At 38.6% G+C, this 26832-nt stretch overlaps 1 protein-coding gene across 1 annotated transcript in view; it reads left to right on the top strand.

Moving 5' to 3' along the window:
- The first annotated feature begins 2794 nt into the window (after window positions 1-2794).
- Window positions 2795-26832, top strand: part of Plppr4 (phospholipid phosphatase related 4) — a 38747-nt gene continuing 14709 nt past the window's right edge. Inside the window, exons 1-2 of the mRNA XM_051165522.1 lie at window positions 2795-3406; window positions 22326-22511. Coding sequence (XP_051021479.1) covers window positions 3185-3406; window positions 22326-22511 — 408 coding nt within the window. The 5' untranslated portion in view covers window positions 2795-3184. The remainder of the gene's footprint in view (window positions 3407-22325; window positions 22512-26832) is intronic.

The following is a 26832-nucleotide window of genomic DNA, read 5'->3' as shown; positions in this document are numbered from 1 at the left end:
CGGACAATGATGTATTGGAAAGCCAAAAGATCTGGAGACAAAGCATGAGAGGCAAATTTCAAGAATGATGGGATGTTTAGACTGGCTGATGTGGCCATTTAATACTTTAATAGCTTCTGTTTGCTTCTCTCCAGTAAGGTATATGGGAAATATTTGCATAATGTATCAATGAAGGAAACAACAGACAATTTATGTGCTTGTGTTTCTCAACACTTTGACTCATGCAGTAGTAAATTAATATAACATTTAACTGCAAGCTAAAACAAAAATTAGGACCAGCTATATGAAAACTTTGTAGAAAAAAAAAGTAAAACCGTTTACAACATTGAGGGTACCAGGAGACCTTCTTAAATTAAAAACTGTGCTCTACCCATTGTCACTATGTGAAAGTTTCACATCTGGAAAAAGAGAGCGCATGGATGTTGAAAACTGCTTGAAGTATGCTAATTGGAGATCTAAACAGCAATGAAGAAGCAATTTAAATATGCTTCCCAGAACTTGACTGTTTTCAATGGAAATCTTGCTCTGTGGAAAAAAGGCACCCACTGGTGAAGCAGGACTCCTACATTTCAAGACATATTCAAGCACCAATAACCTTGGGAAGGTGTCCCAAATTCGTTTGACGTCATTATTCAGTCTGTTAGTTTTCTCAGCTAACAAAGAAAAAAGTTAAGTTTCTACGTTGGTTTTAGGTGTTCCTAGTGAAATGCAAACCATATTCCCTTTCTTAACAAATATTCTCCTGGGAGTGTTTGCGTGGCATTTCCATGCAAGGTCATCACGTTTATTTCATTTACTTAAGCCATATCATTACCTGAAGCACTTGAAAAGATTATGTGAGAATTTATTGCCTTTTTCTAAAAGGGAAAGTCAATAGAACTCACCGTATAGTTTTGGGAGGCAGGGTAGGTGCTGACAGGAGAAAGTGCCTGGCGACGAAAATGGACTCCCCATGAGGTGTGGGGATTGGACATTTTTAACTCAGCAATTCAGTTTCTCCCTCGCCCCCGCCCCCGTCTAAAAATAAAAACTTCAGACGGGTGAGATAGAAGATCAACTATTCAAATACTTCTAAGTTCTAAAACTAAAATCAAAGAATATAAAAGAATAAAGGAAAGGCTGGAGATGTGGCTTGGGGTTAAAGAGCACCGGCTGCTCTGCTCTTCTCGGGGGGTGTGCTGAGTTTAGTTGCCAGCCACCTCATAGTGGCTTACAACCATCTACAATGGGGTCCAACGACTTTTCTGGTATGTAGGTATGTATACAGACAAAGAGCTCATATAAGGGAAAAAACACTTTAAAAGAAGGAAAAGGAGGAGGAGGAGAAGAGAAGAATGGAAGCCTTGGCTTTTAATTTTGTAATATGCCATAGAAAATTTTGCCAAATGCCTACGTTTTGAGGGGACACACGGAGTGCATGAGTGGTTACCTGTGCAGCAGTGACCGACTTGCACCCGTGAACATATAGGTAGAGAAGAACAAATGTCCTCGGGCAGTGAGAAGCTGAAGTGGACCTCCTCCTCATCATCAGGCCCAGAACACTCAGTGAAGGCCCAACAAAGTGAATGCCAGGATCAAGGATAAAATAAAGAGTGTGGGGATTTTTTGTACATGCTGGGAAGCTTCTAGAAGGGTTAACCAGAGAAATGAAATGACTAATTGTTTTTCAGAGGTCTTTCTTTGCTACTATATGAGGAATGAGGAGTGGCATGAAGATTGTTGGGACTGTTTGTTGTCATTATTGTTGTTTGATCGTTTGGTTTTTTTTTTTTTTTTTTTTTCTTCCAATCAAAGTAAGGCATGGTAGTGGCTGTGGGGGGAGGGGGAGGCAAGTATTTCTTTTTTAAAGATAATATAGTCTTTTTCTATAGCTTCTGTTTTCTGAGTGAGATAAAGTCATCTGATTATGTGGCCTTCGAGAGGTTAAGAGAAGGCAGCCTGGAGCCCTGACCAGTGGATGGAACTATGACCCACTAAGAAAGAAGCACTAGGATGTGAGGTGGGGAGACTTATAGCTGTAGCCCCAAGATGACGCGTTGGGTTTTTATTCTGTCATACTTAGCTGTTCAGACAGACATCTGGTTTACCTGGGGATAGATACTAAGTGGGTATGGTGCATCGGGGACAGAAATGACAGCTCCACGTCAGGCCTCTGAAACCTAGTCTTGGCAGAATGAGTACGGGCAAGGCCCTGCATGAAGAATGAAAGATGAATGTTGGCAATCTAGCCCCTGGGTTGCCAAAACTCCACTGGAGCAGCAATTGAAAAAGCCAACTGAAAAGTAGGCTGGGGAGCCATAGCCATGTGCTTGACTGGGAGACTTTGGAGGTGCAAGAAATGACCTAGAACCGATAATCACAGGAGTGGGTAATCATCAGCATGTGTTGCTTCTGTAACACTTGATACTAGTGATTGCCAAAAGAATCACAAAGTTGAGAGCAACCATGGACCACGCCAACTTGGTAGAGGGCTTCGCTTAGACTTCAGTGTTTGCAGCCATGCCTCCGTAGTTATGGCCGTGACTCCCACGTTGCACTAGGGGATAAAGAGTGAGGTTAGAACATTTCCTGGACTTTCGGGCCAGTGATGGTGCCTCATTCACCCTGTGTCTTCAGATGCAGGAAACCCTTACTTTGTTCCCTAGCTGACTGGAGCTTTTCTTAGCGCTTCCCTGGGAGTTACCTCCCTGGAGATCCACAGGCAGGGCTGTCACGCTTGAGAAGCAGCCAGCCTGCAGTGAATTCCCTCCATGGCCTACTTGTCAGTACGAAGTCCGAGTTTTAATTCAGCACAAGTGGAGATCTCTTTTCTTGCTATGGACAGGGGTGCTGCGCAGGCTTCTGCTCTCCAGGAAACCAAGAAGAAGCCCAGGTAGGGGGACCATCTGAGACCAGATGCCTTGGCTCCTCAGCCTAGCTTCTGCAGAAACGAGAAGTGCTTCCCCCACTTTTTCCTATTTTTGACGTCAAGCTCCCACAGCCAGCAGAGGAGCCTGGGCGGTGGAGAGCCCAGGGAGGGTGGCACGGAGAGGAAGCCATCGCAGCAACAGCTTGGAAGAGGGAGCTGGCTATCCCTTGCAAGGGCAACCCAGGCTAAAGCTGTACTGACTGAGAAAGGAGACCTGCGGCTCAGGGAACCGCGGGGTTACTGCAAAGAGGGGCGGGGAGAAGGCGGGGGCGCTGCATGCAGCGCGCTGGCTCCAGCGGTGCCCGCGGGGAATGTGACATCAGAGGCGCCGGGCGCTTGCGGCTGGAGCAGGCAGCTCGCCTCGGCCGCTCGGTGCACACTTCGCCCGGGGAAGGACGCGGAGCCCGGCAGGCGGCCGGGATGTCGGCGAAGGAGAGGCCAAAGGGCAAAGTGATCAAGGACAGCGTCACCCTCCTGCCCTGTTTTTATTTCGTTGAGGTGAGTTGGCCCAGCGCCCTGGCATAATGCAGATCTTTTAGGACAGCGAATTCGGGTCCTAGGTAGGATTGGTGACCACACCACAGGGAGTATCAGGGTGTGAGCCGCTGTCATTCCCAAATGCTGGACCCTTTACCCCCACAGGTTTTTCTCCAGAGCTCCCCTGAGCCTTCCTGTGGACAACTGCCAGAACAGGCTGGTTATCATCAGGGGTGGCTTGTTGGGTGGCCTTCCGGGAAGAGATAACCTGTGAGAGTAGGAGTCTAGTTTTCCTCCCTGTAGTGCCAGGGTGCACAGTGTGCATCAGTGCCCCAGAGGGGCCATGATGCCTGTATTTTGAAATTTGTGTTTTTCAATTTGCTGACTGTACCTAGAACTCTGTGAGCTTTGGGTTGGAATTGAAATACACATAGCTTTGCCTAGACTATAGGAGCAGAGATGTGGTGTTAGGATTATTGGTGGCTTTTATTAACCCTCCCAAACCCTTCTCCTACTCCAGTTGCTATGGTACTCCATCTGCTTCTAAAATTAGGTCATTTCTACATGTCAATCATCAATCTGCTGGCTTTTTGCCATGGTGTGTGTGGGTGTGTGCACGGATACATACATAAATTCATATATATGTATATAGCTCAGTGTAGATCCATACATAAACGTATGACTATATATTTTTAATGCATGACATCATCTGGGTACACATTATTTGTATCTATGCTTTTATTTTGACCTGTGCAGTATTACAGTTAAGCAATTTACATGGGTTACACTCATAATGAATCTCTCCGACTTACCTAATGCAGCATTTGAGGGAGGAACAGTTTATGGGAGGGGTGTAAAGATTGACAGGTACAGGATTTCATGTACTGTGATCCACTGCATTCAGAAGACATTTTTTTAAGGAAGGGGTTTGTTAAAGTACAGGGGGAGAGGGGCTGTATTGCACAAGTTTAGGAAAAATCTAACAATTTTAAGGGTAAAATTGTATTTCATGTAACATCTCAGGTTGAATATAGAATATTGAAACTATTCCTGCATTATAAATAGCCTTTCTTCGTTGTCTTTTCAGCCAAACATGGAGGTTCTCACTTCCAAGTACAGATAGCAGATTCTATATTTGATGGCTGAGAGGCTTATCTGGATTGGGGAAGAGCAACTGTCTTAAAACTTGGAGGAATACTGTGTCAAGCCTGTCCTTAGAGATTACCATATATCTGGAAGTTTCTTTTAAGTGACTTATATTTTTAAGTGATTTAAGTTTTAAGAGAGGTGTATGTGACCTGCATAAGTTTCAGAGAAATGACCTGTGACTCCTTTATCTAACACCTATAGAAAACACACACACACACACACACACACCACAGAGGGAGAGAGAGGAAATCCTGTTTGCTTAAAATCATTGTTTTGTTTATTGTCCTTCTTTTTACAAGGCAACTTGTGGCTATTGCTTAGGTGATTGAAAATATGGGCCCAGAAGATTTCATGAACAGCATAAAGGAGTAGAAAACTGGGCTACCTGCCTTCCAGATCAGTGGCTAGACCACTTGTGGCACTGCTAATCCTTTAAATAATGTTTAAGACTTATTCACTTTATATCCAGGTTGTAGTCCCCTCCCTTCGCTCTTCCCAATTCTACCCTCCCTCCCTCTTCACCACCCCTCCCCCATTCTTTGGAAAAAGGGGAGCCCCCTACCCACCCACCCCTTGATAAAGCACTTTTTATCACATTTAAATCTATAATATTTATTGGAGAGAAATTAATGAGGTGGTTTTTTTTTGTTGTTTGGTTGGTTTTTTTGTTTGGTTTGGGTTTTTTTGGTCTGTCTCTAGGATATATACACCTAAATTCAGCTGGAAGCTGACAACACCAGAACATAGCTGCATGGCTTCCAGGAACATTTCCTGAGTAAGAGTACAATCCAAAAGAATTTAATCCTTTTCTTAAAGAATTTAAGTGGAGACTCTTGAGGAACATTTCAAGGAACACAGGGCCTTTAACCTAGGACATTAAACATAAAGGTGATTTACAATTCATAGGGATGGAACAAACATCTTACCAATGCTATGCATTTTCCAGGAGTAGAAACCATTACTTTCACTTTGACCCACTCTGACACCCTCTGTGAAATCATTTCAGGACAAATTACAGGAAAAAAAAAAAAAAAAAAAAAAAAAAAAAACACTTGAAGACGATTACTGAGTTTATTATAAGATTTGTTTTTGTTTTCACTTCCTTGTTTTGTGTTTTCTTTGTTTGGGTTTTGAAATGGGGTGCCACTGGGCCCAAGCTTTCTTCAATCTGACTGGTAGTAAAGCTGGCCTTGAGTCCCTGACCCTCTTGCTTACCTTCTGCATACTGTGTTGACAGGTATGCACCACTGGGCCTACTTCCTGGAGTTTAAATGAGCATCTATAGCACTATATTTGGGGGATAATAGACTTCTAATAGAGTCCTAGAAATTTGGATTGCAAATTACCTCCTTGAAACTTAAATGCATGATGAACCTCTAAAGAGACTGCAGAAGATGAGAGAAAGCATCGGTCTTCCAGCTATTTAGGAGTTGGCAGGAAGCATTACCCAGCTCCTTAGGAATGACTCATTTTGAAGCTAGTGGGATGAACCTTTGCAGGATGAGTCTCTTTTGCAAGATGAACAAACAAAGCTTGAATTAATAAGCCAATAGAGGCACTAGAAGAATGGCACTTGGCTTTGGGACATAGTTTCCCAAGATCCTAGGGATTAAGATAGATTGGCAAAATACAAGTAAATCTCCTTCTGTCACATATCACCATAGATATTATAATTAAAGTAACAGGAAGAATGTGAGAGGACCAGTATTCAGGGAAGAAATATTGAGGTCTTGTTATAGTGGTAACAAAGCTATCTTTCTTGAAGACATTTGAGCCATTTTAAAAGTTTGTTATTCACAATATCTACAGAACACAAAGGAACTTTATTGGTAAATTTTCACTTGGACAGAGAGAGTTAAAATCAACCTAGATTCAATTCTGGCAGAAAAATAGCAACATTTGGTTGATTGGGAACAAAATGGACCTTAAAGATAGATTGACCTGGTTCAAATATCACCTGTGCCATGCAGTGGGTAATTTTGACCATATTAGCTCTCTCATTGCACATTTCCTTTTATGTGTTAAAAATCGTGTACCCTTAATATTAATACATACATTCATCCATAATAGAAAATAAGATGCCTATTTCTTAGCTATATCATATAATCTGTGGTTAAAGCATCATGCCTGTGTTAAGGTGGGTACATTGTGTTGCTTCATTTTCTCTTTTACAGTTGCCCTTGACCTGAAGTGGATTCATCTACTGCTAGGTTGGTCAAGACCTATTCCATTAGTTTACACTGTTCCCCCAAGAAGCCATGTCTTCCTAACTTTCTAGAAGGGGTTCGGGTTTCTCAGGTTCCCTGGAATCAGTCTGTAACGTTGGTCATAGGTAGGGACGGTGGAGTGTAGGAGATATGACCTTTATTTATAAGGCCTTTAGAAGAACATGCACCTGCTTGCTCATTCTTCAGCGGTTCTGTTTTAGAAAGAAGCCACTGAGTCCATGAGATGGCTCAAGCCTGATGATCTGAGTTCACAAATGCATGGCGCCAGCACGGTAGAAGTGTTAGAAGGCGAGGATAGACTCGTTCCCACGTGTTACCCTCTGACCTCTATACCATAATGTGCACCACCACACATACACACACATACATTCAAATATGCACAATGTATTTTCCAATAAAAGAGGTTATCTATATTTTTGAAAATAAATAGATAGAAATTAAATAACACAGTCAAGCTCACAAAACAAAGGTTGAGGCAGAGTAGGTACCAACTCAGACAGACAAAATTACTCCCTCTGCTTTCTCTCCATTAAAAACAAGATGGCGCCTGGGGTGCTGGGGTGGAATGATCACTGGAGTCCAGGAGCTTGAGGTTAGTTCTGAGCAACATTTTTGGAACCCTGAATCAGAAAGAAAACAAGCAAATAAACAAGCAACAACAAAACAGGAAGATGAGGTGAGCACATTGTCAAAGGTGAGAGGGGTCTGTCTGGAGGGAGACCTTTCTAACTGACCAGCGGCTAGTGTCTGCCCCCAGGCTAGGCAAGAGCAAGGAGCCCACTTGCTCTGCCAAAACACCTCTAAAATCCTGTGGGCACAAGTCACAATGTTCAGCTTCAAAGTTCAAGCAATCCTGTCCTGATTTACCACCACACACCCAACAGTCAGTTAATGGACAGAATGTTTGAGTGTTTAGGGTTTGTTTTGTTGTTGTTGTTGTTGTTGTTGTTTTTAGTCTTTGGTTTAGCTGATAAAGAGGTCCATGGTTGACAGTAACATCCTGCAATAGTTGGCAAAGCAAGATGGCTTTTAGAATGACACCCTACTTTATGGATGAGTTGGATAATTCATTTTTTCACTGTTAACATGAGCAAAGAAAGGTCAGCTATGGCAGGACCTCAAACAAGCACATACCCAAGGCAATATTAGAATCAACCAAAAATAGAGCAATTGAGCTCTCCAAGTGATAGCTGTCTTACCTGTGTTGGTAATCGCAGCTGGGAGCAGAGCTAGCAGTAGCTGAAGGGTTTCCAGGTTTAATCAGCCCATATTACATTCAATGATGCTGGTAGTCTGGGTGGATTTCCTTTGTTTTAAGCACTATAACAACCCTCCTGTGGGCATGCTTATAATTTTTTTCTCATCAGTCATACTTCTCAAACATAATTCCATATGTATGTAAATACATAATAAGTCATTTGTAAAGTGCCCCAAATGGAAATTATGAAAGTAAAATAAATGGGTGACAGATTTATTTTTACTTAATCATTGTCCAATTTTGTGGCATACTTTTCAGTCCATGAGATAATGCCTACCTGTGGAAGTAGAAGAAATGTTTAATGTATATTCATATATTTTAAGGGGATATCCATAAAGCCAGGACTAAAATATTTTGTTTTATGTAAATACATACACATGCTCAGAACGCAGCACACAGACACATGGGAACATTGATGGTGTGAAAATATCATGTTTCTCCACTTGGCACATTAAACAGAATTAGAAACATTCTATAACCATGGCTTTTTAACCTAAAGATAAATGAAATTATTTCTTTTGAGAAAGTTTTGAAAAGAAATTTATGTTTTAACTTTAACTAACAAATCCACATTTCTGTGTTCCGCATCATCTTTTTTTCAAGGTTATGTGGCTTATTTGATCTTTCTACGGAATATCACTTATTTTCTTTTATATGAACATTAATATCAGCAAGAAAAATAGTATCACAGCATTTCTGTGTTTCCATGAACCAAAATAGTAGCTGTGAATTTTCCCTCCTTTTCTGGATCAGATAGAGTTAGTCTTCTCAAAAACTACTCTAAACGCTGCCAAGTGAGATGAGCTGGCAAATCGCCCCTCCCCAGTTAGTTACAATCCACAAAATTGATGCAAAAGAGAAAGAGAACAGAAAATAGATTTCTAAGTCCTAGAGATAGAGTTAAATGAGGGCACGTGGGCACCATCAAGTATTAAGTACATGGCCTTCTGTTAGTGACTTCTCTCTTCTCTTCCAAGACGTGACCTCTAGTATTTTTTTTCTCCAAGAGCAAATCATTCCTTCATTTATATGTCAGGAAAATATTAATTCACTTCTGTCAGTTTCGAGGAGAGTTGTAATGGTAGTGTTGTTGACAATGGTGGTAACAAGGATCTTAGTCATAATAAGAATGAAGAATGGTGAATTTCAAGTGTTCTTTATGTGGCAGAAGCTCTGGCTATATTACTAATCCTCAGAAATATCACACCAGGGGGTAAGTTTGTTCTTGTTTGTTTGATTGTTTTGGGTGTTATTGTTGTTGATGATGATGGGTTTTGTTGTTGTTTTGTTTTGCTTTTTTGCTTTTGTTTGGTTGTTTGTTTTGTGTGACAGGATCTCAGTTTGTAGCCCAAGCTTGTCTCAAACTTGAAGCCTCTGGCCTTCACCTCTCAAGTGCTGGGCTTGTGCCTAGCCTCAAACAAGGCATTATTATCTTTGCTTTTTAAGCCAGAAAATTGTAGCTCAAGGAGATAAATACTTTTACCAGAGACATTACAAGTAATGGGTGAAGCCAATGGTTTGAGCACAGGCCAAATTTGCTCACAGTGTGATTGCACCATGTAATAATGCCGGGTGTAGTGACCAAAGTAAAATAAAGAGACACTCCTCTCTTCGACTTGGCTAGCTTCATAGTATTAGAGGTCATGTGCTAATATAAGTCTGGTTCAGATTTTGTCAGCTCTGAAAAACAGATTATTTTTTTCTGTCCATTTAACTACTGAATTGACTTTGCTGGTGCTACTTTTCTGTTTGGTGATAAGTGATTTCCTTCTGGCATGGATGTTTTGAAACTATGATGATTGTGCACTAGCAAAAATGTTTCCTTTTAGCCAGAACAAATGGAATTCATCAGGTGCCTGTGAAAAATAATGAGGAGCTGCATGCATGATGGAAACGGAGACATGGGACTCAGAGTTTATGGAGGAAGGATGGCTACAATAGGTTCACAAAATGTTACAGCTAGGTAAATGGCTCTCAGTAAATAGAAACGAAGTGAAGCTAAGTGAAGCAAGGTTAGGAGAGAGATCTTAAGAAAACAGGAGCGTGTGCATGTGACCTTCTTGTAGCTCTAACCTTGAAAGTACCTTGGACACCTCTTTAGGCATACAGGGGGTCTAACGTGACATGCATCTGAGGCATAGCGGTTGCCTTTCACGCTGGAAACTTGTTTCAAATGAACTGGGAGCTTATGGGTGGCCTTGTAATGTCTAGAAGACACTGTTTCTCAGTAGTCTCCCCCCTTCCCCCAATTGCTGGTTCTTAAAACCTTTCTGCCTCTTCCTCCACTCTGTTCCCATTCTTTGTAAGAGAATGTTCTGGTCTGCAGATGAGCTCATGGCAGGTCATTCTAACTGAGCATGTGTATGTGCCTGCTGCCCATGCCTGTTTCTCAGTGCCTGCCATGACATCACACTAAACAGCACGTTACAGCAGTGAGAACTGGATCTGCCCTGTTCCTGAACTGTGGTCCTTTTATTTATTTATTTTGATGGAGCATGGTTGCACCCAAAGATGAACATACTAAAAAGTTTATTTTCCCATCCCAATGCCAAACTGCTCACATATAATCTCACAATTTCTTCACTTGATGTGAATAGAGCCTTCCTTGCACAGACAGGAAAGGAAATGCTGGGAGAAACAAGAATGTGATTTAAAACAATATTTGTAAAATAGCTGAATTTCCCACTATTTGTGAATGTAATTTTTAATTATATGCTGCCGTCTCATCTAATTCCCAAACACAGGTTAAGAGCAGATATTAACTCTCATTTACTAGTGAGTTCTCATTTACATAGACTGACACAGGGAAGTCGAGGGACTCGCTTAAATCCCAAGGGAATGGAGAAACGACTCAGAAGTTGAAACACTTTCCCAGAAAGACCAGGATTGGATCCTCAGCTGCAAAACAAGTGTCAGGTGGGAATGGTGAGCAGCCTACAGGGAATTCCCCAGAGCAAACTGGCTAGCAAGACCTGCCATATCACTGAGCTCTGGGTTTGATTGAGAGAGACTGTTTCAATAAGTAAGGTGCAGAAGAGCAATGGAACATGATTCTCAACAGCAATTTCCATATGCAAACACATCTATACTCATGTTCACCCACACACAGGCATATGTACACATGCATCACACACATGTACAGAGAGAGAGAGAGAGAGAGAGAGAGAGAGAGACAGAGACAGAGACAGAGAGAGACAGAGAGAGACAGAGAGAGAACGTCTACCAGTGCTTTTCTATCATCTTGCCATAAGGAAATATAAAGTTTGGCCTAAACAGTGAGTGCCATGAGCATCTCAGCTCTCTAAGGAACCTTCTAGAGTAGGTTAGAACTGATATAACTATGCAATGGCACAACTTCTTTCTGGTCAAGTGGGTTTTGAAATGTTGAATGCCAAGGAGAAAATGCTAATTATAACACAATAAATGTTGTTTTGTTTTTTCCTCTGTGAGTAATTAGACCCAGAAACAACTGGCACTGAGGTCCACTACTTTTTGCTCAGTTGTTTTGAAATCAGAAATAATGTCAATCAACATAGGAGAAAGGCCAGTTGCTTGCTTTTTGTAGCAAAATGGTTTCTGACTATTTCAAAGTTGACCCACTCATTAGGCATATTAAGGAGAAAAAGAAATGAGTGATTAAAACCAATGCAATATTGGTAAAAGTAAGAAAACATCAGTATACTTAACAGACAAATATTGTTGAAAATGGAAACAATAGAAACATGTGAGAACAGATTGTCAAAAACTTAATGTGGCACTAAAAGCCTGTTCTTAGGCCCTGGTTACAGATGACCTGCCACCTCAGAAGGTTCTGGCTTCAGACACTGGTTTCTCACACATGGCAGCTCAACAGAGCCAATTATACTCTGTTAAATAAGAGATGTTAAAATGATGTTCTGGGGTTGATTTATTTTATAATTTCATGATCATCTATTTACCCATAAATATGTTATTTACTGATTGCTAATGATGTGCCTCTTGGTTAGTTAGATGGAAGCAGTATCTAAGTATTACTGGATGGTTTCCTACAAGGAGGGAAACTTTTAGTAAATTTTTGAGTGTATTAAATCAAATAAGCTAATAGTAGAAACATTTGCTTTTCATTTCACTTTTCATAATAGTGAGATTAAACACAAGGTGTTGCATATATTTGTGCAAAAGCTCCACCACTTAGCTACATCTCCAGCCCATAGGTTTTTAGTAACTGTCAGATTTAGTTTGTGGAAACATTATTACCTGTAAATTACAGAGGGTGCTACAGCAGGAACATTGCCCTCTCCTCTTGATGATTGGAAGACTGAAGATTAGCATCACTGCCTGTGGTCTAAAGGAGTCCTCATCTTAAAACTATACTTAAGCTTATTTTATCACTTAGTGGGAAAATCCTATGGAATATCTGTTTAAGATACAGAGAAAACCAAAATATCTGTATAGTTTCTCTTTTGAAATGAAATCAATAATTGGAAGAGAAAACACCACTCACTACATGTTCACCTTACTTTTCTTTAAAAGATATCAAGAAACATTTGCTGAACACCACTCAGCAGATGGTATACAAAGAAAGATGGTTCCATATTTAATTTTAAAGTTCCTCACTGATTTGGGGAAAGGGTAGATCACTAGTAGATGTTTTTCTTTTTCTTCCTTTCTTTCTTTCTTTTCTTTCTTTCTTTTTGTTTTTTGTTTTTTACTTGGTTTTTCAAGACAGGGTTTCTCTGTGTAGCCTTGAATGTCCTAGATTCTCTTGTAGACCAGGCTGCTCTTGAACTCACAGAGATCTGCTGCCTCTGCCTCCCTGAATGCTGATATTAAAGATAAGACATGGGTCATTGTGTCCAATTGGTAGACGTGTCTAAGAAAGGATAATATAGATACAGCAATTGCAAACATGAACTCAGGAACCGGGTGCCTTGAGTTGGCATCCAGCTACCAAGCTGTGTAACTTCACAGAAATCATGTAATTGATATATGCTCTGTTTGTTTACCCATAAGACATCTGTAAAATGATGAATGAAACATGGGGATTGCCTGAACTCAACATGCAAAAACCTTTAAATAGCACCTGTCAAACATCGGCAGCATTAAATTGCTATTAGTACCATATTTTTGAAAGTCATCTGTATGTTACAGAGAAAGAGAAATTAAGCCCATAAGAATGGATTTACACAGCAATTACTTTCAACACATAAAATACTGGTCCCCAGCCTTGGGCCTTCATCTCTAATTTGGTTTCAAGAACAAAATTATTTCCAAGGCAATGCACATACTGCAGTGTCTAATCAGGTATAAGAAGCCAATCTTCAGTGCCTGGTGTTAAGGCAGATGCTTACAGAACCCAGCCCCCAAGCCTCATGCTAGATCAATATTCAGGTAATAAAGCAGCCACTAAGTATTATATGAGCCCTTACTACTAAATCAATGAGTGGTTGTAATTAGTCTTCTTCGAGTTACAGAAGTATAATTTATATTCTGGCATAAAGACAGGGAACAGATTTTTCTCCATTGGATTAACATACATATTAGGTATGGTAGCTATCTCCTATTAACCAGTACTGCTATTGGGAGGATCCGATTGAAGTTTCTTGTGTCCTTGAACACTTGGAAAATTGTTAGAGTGCAAACAAAACACTAACAAAACCATTAGAAATTCAAAATACAAAATATTTCTGTTCGTGGGTATGATTGATATAAATAGGATCTCAAGTGTGGGATTTTCTTAACTACTCTATATGACTATTCTCTCTCCCTCTCCTTCTCTCTCCCCATACCCCTTCTCTCACTCCCTCTCTTTCCCTCTCTCTCCCTCTCTCTCTCCCTCCCTCTGTCCCTACCTCTCTATCCTTCTCTCTCTCTCCCTCTGTCCCTACCTCTGTATCCTTCTCTCTCTCTCTCTCTCTCCCTCTCTCCCTCCCTCCCCCCTCTCTGTGGATACTTTATACCACAGGAACAACCTAAGCTTATGTCATCTCCCTTAATATCATCCACAGAGACATTAACTTAGTCTATATTGAGGACCATCAATATATCAGGAACAAGAAGTAAAAAGGAGAGTTTCTCTGCTCTAAAAAAAACAAAACAAACAAACAAAAAACCTGTTGTTTGAATAGGGCAAATTGACAAATGGGCAATTTCTATTCCAAATAATGAGTGATGACAGCTGTGACCCAGAAATCCTCAGGACATCACAGTGTTTCTGAGGTAGGAATCCAGAAGCTCTAAAAGCCAGAAACATTTTAGAGCCTTCGATGTGCCTAATTTCTGATATGTTAAAAAACAATTCACTTTCTCACGTACTCTGGTGCCTCACATTTGACCATGTCTCCTGGAGGGGGAGACCTGGTGGCACTCAGAGGAAGGACAGCAGGTTACCAAGAAGAGACTTGATACCCGATGAGCATATACAGGGGGAGGTAATCCCCCTCAGGAACAGTCATAGGGAAGGGAAATAAGGGGGAAATGGGAGGGAGAGAAGAATGGGAGGATACAAGGGATGGGATAACCATTGAGATGTAACAAGAATAAATTAATAAAAAAATAAAAAATAAAAACAAAAACAATTCACTAAGTGGAGACTAAATCAGGCCACATGTTGTGTATTTAAAGTTTTCAAGATATTGCCAATACAAATAAAAGCAAGGATCGGTTTGGAGAAACTACACAAAGAACCTCTAAGACCCGGGACTACTGTATTAGTAGAACTGTACTTTGGAAATCTGCAGGCTCCTTCATTCTTGATGCTGCACAAGCCCATTGTGCACATGGCTCCTTCTAACCTTCTGTCCTTTGAGCTGGCATGGTCATTGACTCCTGGGGCTATCTTTTCCTGAAAAGCATTAGGCGAGTGCCAGATGGCGACATGTGACAGAACAGCAGGAGGATGTAATGGGGGCATGGGATTCCAGGAATTTAACAGAGAAGGATTCAGTTACTGGCCTTGCCATGCAGGCATCAAGCACACTGCTTAACTTATCTGGGGCAGAGTCGGAGGAAACATATCTATCCATATCTAATCATCACTATCCATATCTCTCTCTTTAAGAATGACTATGTTGAATAAATTCTGATTTAAGTCAAAGTACAATGGTATCTAAAAATCTATTAAGGGCCTAAAATCTGGCCGCAAACAATATTGTAAATAAATTATATTCTACTTCCTTTGACAGTAACTTCCTGGTCTCCTTCAGTTAATGCTTCCAAGCATTTGATGAACATATCCAAAACACTAATTTATACAAAGATGTGACATTCAGATTCCTAATCTTAGGATGAGAGTAGTAAGATACAAATATCTATAATCAAAGGCAAATGAGCATGTTTTTTAATGAAGATTTGTATGGAACATAGGAAGTAGAGGCCTCAGTTCTGAGCAGAGGGCAGAAAAATCTCAGAGAGAACAAGATGTGAAACAATATTTGTTTTTTGAAAAAAGTGGGAAAAAAACGCCAGAATGCAAAGATTTACAAGATGTCACTTCTAAGCTGTAACCATTATAGGGACCTGAGACATGTGTTTTCAGAATGTATGGCATGTACACATAGGTCAATATTTATAAAAGAAAAATGTCATACACAGAATGTTATCGTTAAAAAAAAAAAATCCTCCCATGCTTCCTTGTTACCAAGGTGCTGTTCCCTACATGGTCAGATGTGAATTCTGTGAAAATCAGCCTGTTAGTCCTGGTAAGAGGAGGGGAAAAAGAAATAGACCGTGAAAAAGCCATATAGACAGGAAATTTTAATGATTTTCTTTAGAATGCTGATGACTAAACAAAGTGGGGGAACTTATTTTCTCAATCATGTTTCATGTGGGAGATTTTAGAGACAGATAGTGATGAAAGAAACCCCTTACGTCACCGGCAGCAAATGAAGACCCAACAGGTTTAAGACTTGCCCAAATCCAGAAAGCAACAGAGTCAATAAAGGAAAAGCTGGCTTCTCCAGGTTCTGAGGCCAGCACTGGTTTCCTGTGCTCTGATTGTCCTGTTTTAATTTGATCCTGTTTTATGTGCAAAAACCAATTCATATTTATGGACCTTAAGATAGTAAATAATCATTCTAACCTGTTCCTTTATTGAGATAAAAAATGTTGGTTTGCTCTTATACCCTGTTTTTAAGGTCCATTATTACTCATTGAATATACTACAATTAAAGTAAAGCTGGTTTTAGAAATCATAAAGCTTCATACTATATTGTTGATACTACTATTTTCAATATTTTGAGGATATGGTGTTTGTATTGTCTACACACCAAAACACTGCTAAAGGATGTCATTAAATATTGTATAACAAGAAGGTGAAAATGTCCTTATCACAGTGTCTTGGCAACCTTTGCAGCAACCTTTCAGATGGTCAGCCCTCAATAAAACTATTTTGACCTATTAATATTTTTTGGTTTGAATTCCATTTCAATATATGTATCACTCTGTGAAATCTCATATTTTATGCTTGTGTTCATGTGTGTATGAACACATTTGTGCATATATGTGGGAGCCAGATGTTTGCTTTAAGCTTGCTCCTCATTCTCTACTGCGTTAGTGTCCCTTGGCTAGCTGTCTTGAGCACGTCTGGGGTTCTCCTGTTTCTGCCTCTCATGTTTATCAGATCTCTGGGATTATAGATGTGCCTACTGCAGTCATCTTTCTTGTGGGTTCTATGTAGTTGTGTGAGATTACAGAGGTTTTCAGCTGTGATCCTCATGCTTGCTCAGTAAGTGCTTTATCTGATGAACGATATCCCGGCTTCTCCACCTCACTTTTTGAGGCAGGGTCTCTCAGTGAGCCAGGAGGTAGACAGTCCATCTGAAGGCAGCAGATTCTCCTAGCCCCTCTCTCCACCTCAGCACTGGGATTACAGTGAAGGCCACCTGGATTATTTGTCACATGGGTGGCAGAGAGCAGATTCAGTCCTTCATACATGCAGCAAACACTTTATAGACTAAACCATTTCCCCAGCCCTCAGTTTCTCAATGTTTTTTTTAGGTTTGGGATATGTGTCAAAATGGCTTTGAATACTCCCATTTTAAATTTACTATTATCTAAAAATTTGCCTTTGAATATTTTGTATAAACAGGACATGGTGGAGCATGCCTGTAATTCCAGCACTCAGAGAGGCAGAGGCAGGCAAATCTACGTGAGTTTGAGGTCAGCTAGGTCTACAAAGCAGTTGCAGGATAGTCAACGCTATACAGAGAAACCCTCACTCAAAAACCAAAAATAAATAAATAAATAAATAAATAAATAAATAAATAAAACCATAATTATATTCTTCTCCTTCTTGTGGCATTACTCATAGCAAAACCAAGATAAATTTGAATTTTTTTGTGCCAATATAGTTCTTCAAAAGTGAGAATGCTTCTTACATTTAGACAATCCCATGACCATGGCTGGAGATTCTTCCTTCCTCATAATTTTTACCACCCAAATACCACATTACAGTTTGCTTAAAGATTCAAGAAACATCTCACTTTGATCAGCTGTAAAACAGCCCTAGTTCTGTGTCACATAACAGCCATCTCCTCTCTTGGCTGGACAGCTAGGTCTACTCTGCACCCACTAGAATTCAAGTCATGTGAATATAAGAGTTCTTCCCTTCCCATGTAGTTTGAGCCATACACTTAAACAAGTGTCTTACATCTGTTACATACAAGCACCCATTTTACCAAGTTCTGAAGGGTGTTCAAACTTTCACTCTGCTTCTACTTTAGAACGCCTGCTGTCTATCCTCAATCCCATACCCAGAGTGACCTCGGTAAGAGAGATTTTGAATTCTATTATAGCCCTGTTTCATCTCTCCAAATGTTTCCAGTTTTACCTTGTATAAAAATCACAGCTCTTGCTCTTAACTCCAATTCTTTGCCAGGTCTACCTCTCTGAAATCATCATAGGGTACTTTTCCAGTTGCATACAATTAGATGGCATCTAAGTTAGGTCTTGCCTAAGGTATAGAAAATCCAGGAGCTTAACTATTACTACTTTCTTATTTAGAAAAGATCAATTTTTCCAAGATTCTTTCATAATTTTTGCTCACCTTTTTGAATGAGAACAAATATGCATTAGATTAAGATCTCTGGATAATCAAAACCTGAACAATGACTTGTGTGTACATGCAAGCTCTCAACAGAGATTTATGAAAGAAAACAGGAATCAAATTATCCAACAGTGCTGTTTTTGTTGTGTAACCTTTTATGAAGATGGTGCCACTGCCTTAAGAAGATCTTCTAGAGACTTGATACCCTATGAGCATATACAGGGAGAGGTAATCCCTCTCAGGAACAGTCATAGGGGAGGAAAATAAGGGGAAAATGGGAGGGAGGGAAGAATGGGAGGATACAAGGGATGGGATAACCATTGAGATGTAACAAGAATAAATTAATAAAAAAAATTAAAAGAAAAAGAATTTTAAAAAAAGAAGAAGAAGATCTTCTAGGATTCTGAGTCCACCACGGCTATAAAACAGGCCCAAGACAGAAACCAACACATGTTCGTTCCATCAGGTGGAGAGCAAAGTGAATGCTCCCCAGTGGGATGAAGCGAGTCCTTATTAACAGCATGCTAAAAGCAAATAAACTACTTGTCCCAGATAAGATGTCATGGTAGATTGCATAAATATGTCACCAAAACTGATGCATCTGTAGATTTGGGGTTTTTTTAACCTGACATAAGAAAAAATCAGCATTATGCAGCAAATGTGATCTCTTAAAATACCCTTTCTTTTTCTTAGCTTTGTGCTCCAACAGTTAACATTTTATTTTATTTTAAATTGCTCTATCATTTTCACTGACAAGTTCCTTAGTACATGATAATTATAAGAATCAATCTGTTCTTTTTGAAAACAGCTTTTCTACACTTCAGGTAATTTCCCTCCTCTGTACTGCTGCATAAAGCTGGTTGGCTCACACTTATTTCTTAGCTATATAACAATTAAGGAACAAAATATCTATACTTGCCTATATAGACAATTTTGTCTTCAAGATCTCATTTTAAGTACTGTCAAAGTTCATGTCCTATTATATGCATATAAAATTCAATATACGGATGCCCAAATCAGCACATCTCATGTGTTAACTTTCTTGAATTCAAAAGAAACTTCTGTTGCTAAGCACCTTAAAGATGAAAAGATACTTTTGATGACAAGTATGACAGGAGAAAACATTATGATTTAGTGCATTGCACTTGGGTGCTAAAAGACAGAAAAAAAAAATGAAAAAGACAGAAACTAAATGACATTTTAAGAAAAAATGAAGACACTAACATCAAAGGAGTAGAAAATTATTCCTAATTTTGAAAACAAGTAAAGGTATTGAAACAGGCCTCTACTGAAACACGGATAGCTTTTATACAGCTACAAAATTTGACTAATGTGGGGAGGACATTTTTTTAAAAAGCCTAAACATTTCTGAAAGAAATTATTTAAATTCATATGTTAACTTACTGTGTGTGTGTCTATGTGTGTGCATCTATTTGGAAGTCATTATGATCACCAAATATTAACAGGATGGACATTGGAGATCACAAATGTGAAAAATACATACAGAAAATACAAGAAATTTTCTAGGAAAAAAACAAAGTGTATGGAGAAATCTGTTAAAAGTGGAATATTTAGCATCCAAACAAATAGAGAAGATCTTTCCAATTTTATAGAAAAAACACATTTAAGAGAAAGTCCTTTTAGACTAATGTATATTTTAACTAATGAGTAATAAATACAGAATAACTACAAACCTATCAGTAATCCTTTACATTGATGCTAGTCATATTTCATATTAACTATGTATTTCTATTTAATTTTTGAAAAGGATGATAGAATAGTGTTTAATACATAAGATTCTGGAATGAGCTTGGTTCAGAATCTAACTGTGCTACTTAATGTTATGACTGCTTATCACTTGCAAAAAATAAAAATGAGGACAGGAACTCCCTATCTGCTGTCTTGATAATATTTAAATGAAATGAGTTAAAAATCAATGAATTAATTTCCAAAACAGAAAATTATCTGGCATGTAGTAGTGATATACTTGCTAAATTAAAAATAAAATATTAATGTAGATTGAAATGAACATTTCAGTCAAATGCACACATATCAGGAAGAGCTGTTTTATTGATCAAGATGGAAAATTACTATTCCTGCACACCAGATTAGGCAAGAGTATGAGGAAAATACCGGCTACTTAGAGCCATCAAATAATAATGGATAAGAATACCATAAATATTCAGAGCAATGCTTGTTCTGTGAGACAACCCACTTGGAAACCAGGAAGATGAAACCAGATTAGTCACCATTCATCACTAATTTTTCCAAAAAAAAAAAAAGACTTATTGGAGGTAGAAAGTGTGATTCCATCTTGCACATTCATTTTTAAACAAATAATCAGAAGTCATTACTTGTTAATAATATTCTCATAAAAATCATTATGCTTTGACTATGTAAATATTCTGAACTCCACAAACAATAAAACCTTAAATGAAAGAAAGGGAGTAGGGAGTCCTGTGAGGGTGTTCTTTGAGGAGGCATGGGTGTCTTCTTCAATCACTCTGTCTATTTTTGAGATGAGTCTTCTCACTGAAAATGGCCTTCAAGGATTCTGCTAGACTGTCTGGTCAGTGCACTTTAGGAATTCTTGTCTCTCCATCTCCCAAGCTCAGGTTAAAGGTGTGCTGTGGCCAGCTCACTGCATGGATGCTGGGGGCAAGCTCATACCCTCACATATGCATGATAAGCAGTTTACTGGCAAAGCCATCTCCCAACAACAAACTGAACATTTTTGAATGATACACAAGTTTGTATCATTAGACTTTGACAGGTCTTCTACTGAGCAGGAAAAATCACACTTTCTTATTGAGAGTAGGTCCCTCTCTAGGCCCCACCCACCCCTTGATAATCAAGCATATTCCATGTATTCTATGTGACACCTAACACCCAGTGTAGTGAGAGCCTGAAGTATTGTAGGTTGAATGAAAACATAAATTCACAAATTATACAAAACAAACTGCTTTAGAAACTACATTATAATTAATTTAAGGGTAGTCACACAGATAGCCAGTGAAATTAAAATCTCAGATAAACAATGAATAATTCTCAGTACATTTTTCAATCATTCCATGAGGTATTCTTAAAATAATAATTAGCCATTGCAATCTGACATTCTTATTTCAATGGTTAGCATGCATTTTTTTTTTTTTTTTTGAGACAGTGTTTCCCTGTGTAGCCTTGGCTATCCTGGACTCCCTGTATAGACCAGGCTGGCCTTGAAGTCACAGAGATCTGCATGCCTTTTCTTCCCAGACTGCTAGGATTACAGGTGTGTGCCACCATGCCAGAAAAACATGCATCTTTTTAAATTTACTAAATCTGAAAACACCAATCTACTTTAAAGTTTACACATTCATTCAGTTAGTCATTTATTGATAAGTTTTTATTGGCCATTAAAAATTACTAAATGATGTAGTAGGTATTAAAATGCACTATTAGTAGTTTTATGCTCTAGAGACTCAGCAATAAATAATGTTGACAGATTCCAGTGTTTATTTCAGTAATGATTTATAGATAAAAACTAATAAGGTAATTGTTAATTTGCTCATATAGTCTTAACTTGTGAAGTAATTTTGAATCATAAGTGCTACTGAGAAAAATCAAGATAGATGATAAGGTTGATGATGGATCAAAGGCCACAATGGCTAGAGGGTACAGGACCATACCACTAATGATGGAGCAATGCCCTTCATGAAATGAGCTAGGGAAAGGCCATTAAAGGAAGGAGTCTTGGACAGGAGTAAATATGACTCCCATAGGGCAAGCATGAAAAACAATCTGTGTGTGGTCAGCAGCAAGTTGAGGGGTGGTAGAAGCGTGGCAGTAGGAGAATGAGACAGAAACAAAAGCTAGATAGTGGAGAAAGTGCCATTCCACAGCAGAGCACTTGGATTTTATTCATATTAGACATTTGGATTTGGTTCAGATGAGAAAGTCAACCAACAGGATGCTCTAGGTGGGAACTGAAATGAATTGGAGTATTTCCAGGAGTCTCCTTGTAATGGTTCTGAGTATAGGGCATGGATGAGAGGATTGGTAAGTGAAGAGAAAGGTGAACACAGCAGGTAAAGGGTGACAAGACTGAGAGCAGCCTGGCAAGGATGAACAAGAGACATACTGTGAATGTCAAATCCACAGAACTTTATGAAAGTATTTTATTGTGGCCCTCAGAAGGGTCATGAAAGAAGGGGAAAATTCCACCAGTTCCAAGCTTCAATGTACTGTTTCTATTTGTCCTATTTACAAAAATAGATTGTCTCCTGTGTCTTTCACCCTCAGTTGCCTATATTGGCATCATCGGTGGTTAGCCTCTACTTCCTGGAACTCACAGATGTCTTCAAACCGGTGCACTCTGGATTCAGTTGCTATGACAGGAGTCTTAGCATGCCGTACATTGAGCCAACCCAAGAGGCAATTCCATTCCTCATGTTACTTAGCTTGGCTTTTGCTGGACCTGCAATTACGGTAAGAATTGACACTCAAATTGCATTGTTCAGTCTCAGAGAACATAGGATGATCCACTTAGTGTAGTAAGCCTGCTTAAAAGCAAACAGAAAAAGAAAAGAAGAGAAGAGAAAAGGTTGAAATTTAATCCTCGTGTCTCTGGGAAGATCTTGTCTGGGATATATTATATATATATATATATATATATATACATATATATACATATACATATATATATAATCATGTAATTGATTTCTTTAAATTGTAGGCATTTAAAGTTTTTTAAAAAATTACATGATTTCCAAAATTATCCATTTATGTTTGTACATCAGTATGAAAAGTGTTTGTAAATATACAGTTCTTTTTAATAGGTACTATTATATTACTGATACACTTCTAATTGATAATTTTTGTGTGTTTATTTGCTATTTAAATTCTAGAAAGTTGAAAATTAATAATATACCCAACAGATTCTCTCTTCAAAAATAATTTTAGTAACATTTATAGGTTCATTTTTACTAACGCAACACTTTATGTCGATTATGAGCAATGAGGCTTACCAACTGTAAAGAGTATAAAATTCACCATCCAGGCACGCATCATCGCATCATGCACACGTACTTACTGCATTCTCTCTCTCTCTCTCTCTCTCTCTCTCTCTCTCTCTCTCTCTCTCTCTCTCTCTCTCTCTCTCTCTCATGCACACAGGTGGACAGATAGACATACAGAATGAGATCCTTCAAATTCACACTAGGCATTTAAATTTAAAACGTATATATACATAGGGGAGGGGAGTAAGGGGAAAATGGGAGGGAGGGAGGAATGGGAGGATACAAGGGATGGGATAACAATTGAGATGTAATATGAATAAATTAATAAAATAAAAAAGAGTAAAAAATAACATCTAAAAAATAAAACATATATAGAAAACCACTTCAGTAAACCTCTTTACCCTTCAAATAACCATTAGGAGTAAAAGCTGTGGCACTCCATGTTTTGTTTTAAACTTTTACTAATGCTTTTATGGACTTATCTACAACCAAAAATGGAGTCTATGACAGGGTTAGAATTGAGCAAGTTGTTTTATATCCTCTTTCACAAGGAACGCGGGTTCATTGCCTTCTGCAGCCCATCCTCATGCCCTTAGCTTTCTTTGTTCTTTATTCTACATGATATATTGTGTCCATATGCACACTTGTTGACTATATGCATGTATTACTGCCTAGATTCCTCATGCTGGAGAGAGCAAGCAGGTTTTTTCAGAGATTGTATAACATTGTTAACATTGTACGTTCTAAGTTCATTTATTTGCCTACAAATTTTGTGACTGCATTTTTCTTTAGACCTGAATAGTATACCATTTTACTATCCATTCAACTGTTGGTGGGCAACTAAGTTGATTTTGATTCATTTCTATAGTGAATAAAGCATCAATAAACACCGGGGTGCAAATATATCTAGGATAGGCTACGGCCTTCTCTGGGTATATCCCCAGGACATATTGGAGTCATAAGTTAGGCCTATTTTTAATTTTTTGAGAAATCTCCCAATTGATTTCCACAATGGTTGTGTTAGTTTTTGCCTCCATCAAGAGTGAGTAAGTCTTCCCTTCCACATCCCTTCCAACCTTTCTTGTCACATTTATTGATGATAGCCACTCTGACTAAGATAATATTGTAAGATAATTTTAATTTTCATATTTATGAAAGCTGGGAATACTGAGCACTTTTAAAATATGTATTGGTCACATGTTTCTTTTATGGAAATTATCAGTTCATTTGCCTGCTTGTTGGTTGGCAATTTTATTTCCTTTGTACTTAATTTTTAAAATGGTGGTTTTAATGTGTTTATACATACCACAGATTAACACATTTTATGTAAATTCATTAATAAATAAGCTTACCCAAGCCTTGTTGCCACTTCTTCAGCCCCACACGAGTAGCCTGAAGGACAAAAACCATGCCTCTAGAGCTGCCATGCTGGCATTGTTTACTCACATGAGAAGGCACCTTTGCTCATCTCTAGTCCTTTGACTGCACTCGTGAATGTTGAACACCTGTAATCACATTAAAAGGCACATGTAAATGGAACATTTATGAAATTCTGTGATGCACTGGCTCTTTGAGTTTCAGTACATCAGTACTTTTAAAAAGCTTCTTTATAGGCCTTCTAAATTCCATACTTTCGTGTAAACCTGAGTCTGTATTCAAAGTACCACCCCTATAGTAAATAATAATATATTATTGATATTATAAATATATTTAATAAAATATTTAGATAAAGTAATTAAACCCTAATTTATTCACTTTGTTAATTACTGAACTCCGGTGAATTTGAGGGGGGTGTAGAATTATTAATTATGTAGTTGGATGCAGAGCAAGCTTTTTACTGCACGATACTGCTTCAGGTAGTAGTGCCTTCCCATCATTTTGCTTAGTCGTTACACTATAGCAGAAAAAAATATTTGTTTTAAACCTATCACATCAGAAAAGATTTCTGTTAGAATGCTGTAAACTTTTTTAAGTGATACATCTGGAATAAAATTCATAGATACTACATGAGTGTGTATGACTCTAGGAAAAAGACTTTATATGTGATCGCTTGAATAGTTCACTTTTTATAGATGCAAACATGTTTATTTACTAAGCTATCTTACTGAGTCCCTTGGAAAATGTCTAATTGCTACCTTCTTATCACATGATGATCCCTCTCCTGACATTGTTGTGTGTGCTGGGGACAGTGACCTTAGCCTTGTCCAAGCGTTCCTACTTCTCCTGACTCCCTTGCACAATATTCTCAATGCACAAGATAGTGATGCCTCTTAGGGCTTTGGGGCTTGAAGACCTGAGAAATCCCCTCTCACTCAGCGGACCTGGGAAGCCCAGTAACCACCTCCTTCCACAAGGTATAAGTGTACGGCCTCCACTCTTAATGCTTCTTAAACAAAGAGAAGCGAATCAGGAATGAATTATGATTGGGGATGTTACATATCCCTTGAAGGCTTTTAAGACATTAGTGATTTTTTTCCCTACTTCAGTGGTTTCATAAAACTGGAGCAAACAACTCAGCATTGAGATGAGCTTTGGCATTGCTCACATGTGAAAGATCTGTCACTCCTCTCTCTCCAAATATATATATATAATTCTCCTAGTTTTGTTCCGATTTCGTTTTTCTTCGTGCTTTGTAAAGCCTTCCCCCTAAACAAGTGCTTTTGTTGGCATGGATTCTGTGGCAAGCCCAATCATTAGAAGACCATAATTCTGTCTATAATCTTCCTACAACCTTAGATGCTACCTCCATCCTTAACTATCTCCTTAACTTCTACCTCCTTCCCCTTTCCTGAAAGTGAAAATTGACATCTCTGACCATCAAAGATGCTGATTTTCTTTTCATCTTTGTAGCTGAATAAACCTATTACAAAATTGGGATCTTCCTGGAAAGTAGGAAGACCAGATATGGCTTCATTTGGTTTAGATTTTAGATCAGACTGGTGTAAGGAGAGGGGCTAACTATGCAGAACAGAGAACCTAGTGTAGTCTCAGGTCTCATTTGAAGTAGTAATGTTGGAAAATATTATTCAGAAAGTATACATAGTTAATTTACTATTAAATAATATGAGGTAAATTATCCTTTATCATTTCTATGCTGATTGACTTTAAAAGTTATCGTACCGTGTGATGTTTGTGGTTGGCTTATTTTCAGAATTTTTTGAAGAACTTTATATACAAATTAAGAAGCATTATAATGATATGCAGACCACATTAGCTATACAAGTAAAAATAACTAAGGGAGCACTTTAAGCACTTTGTAAGACAAATAATAGGATTTTAATGAGGACTTAGAAGCTCACCCAGAAACATCTACCCATAAACACTGTCTGACCCTAAGTACATCCATAACTACTGTATCTGATCTACTGTATCTGAGAGACTGTTCATCTCTTGAACCCCTACTTTCCTCAACTCTACATATTCATGAAAATCACTAACTTTCACAGAAATGTATTAGGGATAATACTCTCAAATGTTTGAAATCTTTTTGATAAATAAAAGTCATAAATTTAAATGTGGTTTGTATTACAAGTAGCAACTCAGATTTCCAGAATAGTGAGCACAGCAAAAATAATAAATCCCATATTTTCAGGCATGATGCCTAAGATGAGGAGAACTAAGACTTAGCTCTTCCCTTGGAGGCTCCTAGTCTAAGGAGAGACAAATGTTTGAGTAGCATCCAACTCAACAAAACTACTCTAAGGAGAAAGACAAGGTACTAAAGGAATTATATAGAATGTGATACAATTCACGACAGGGTATATTAAGAGATTTAAAAAAGAAAAACATCC

The sequence above is a fragment of the Acomys russatus genome, chromosome 23 (genome assembly GCF_903995435.1).
Source record: "Acomys russatus chromosome 23, mAcoRus1.1, whole genome shotgun sequence".
Taxonomy (NCBI): Eukaryota; Metazoa; Chordata; class Mammalia; order Rodentia; family Muridae; genus Acomys; species Acomys russatus.
The sequence above is the reverse complement of the archived record's forward strand: the minus strand, read 5'-3'. Positions and strand labels throughout refer to the sequence as shown.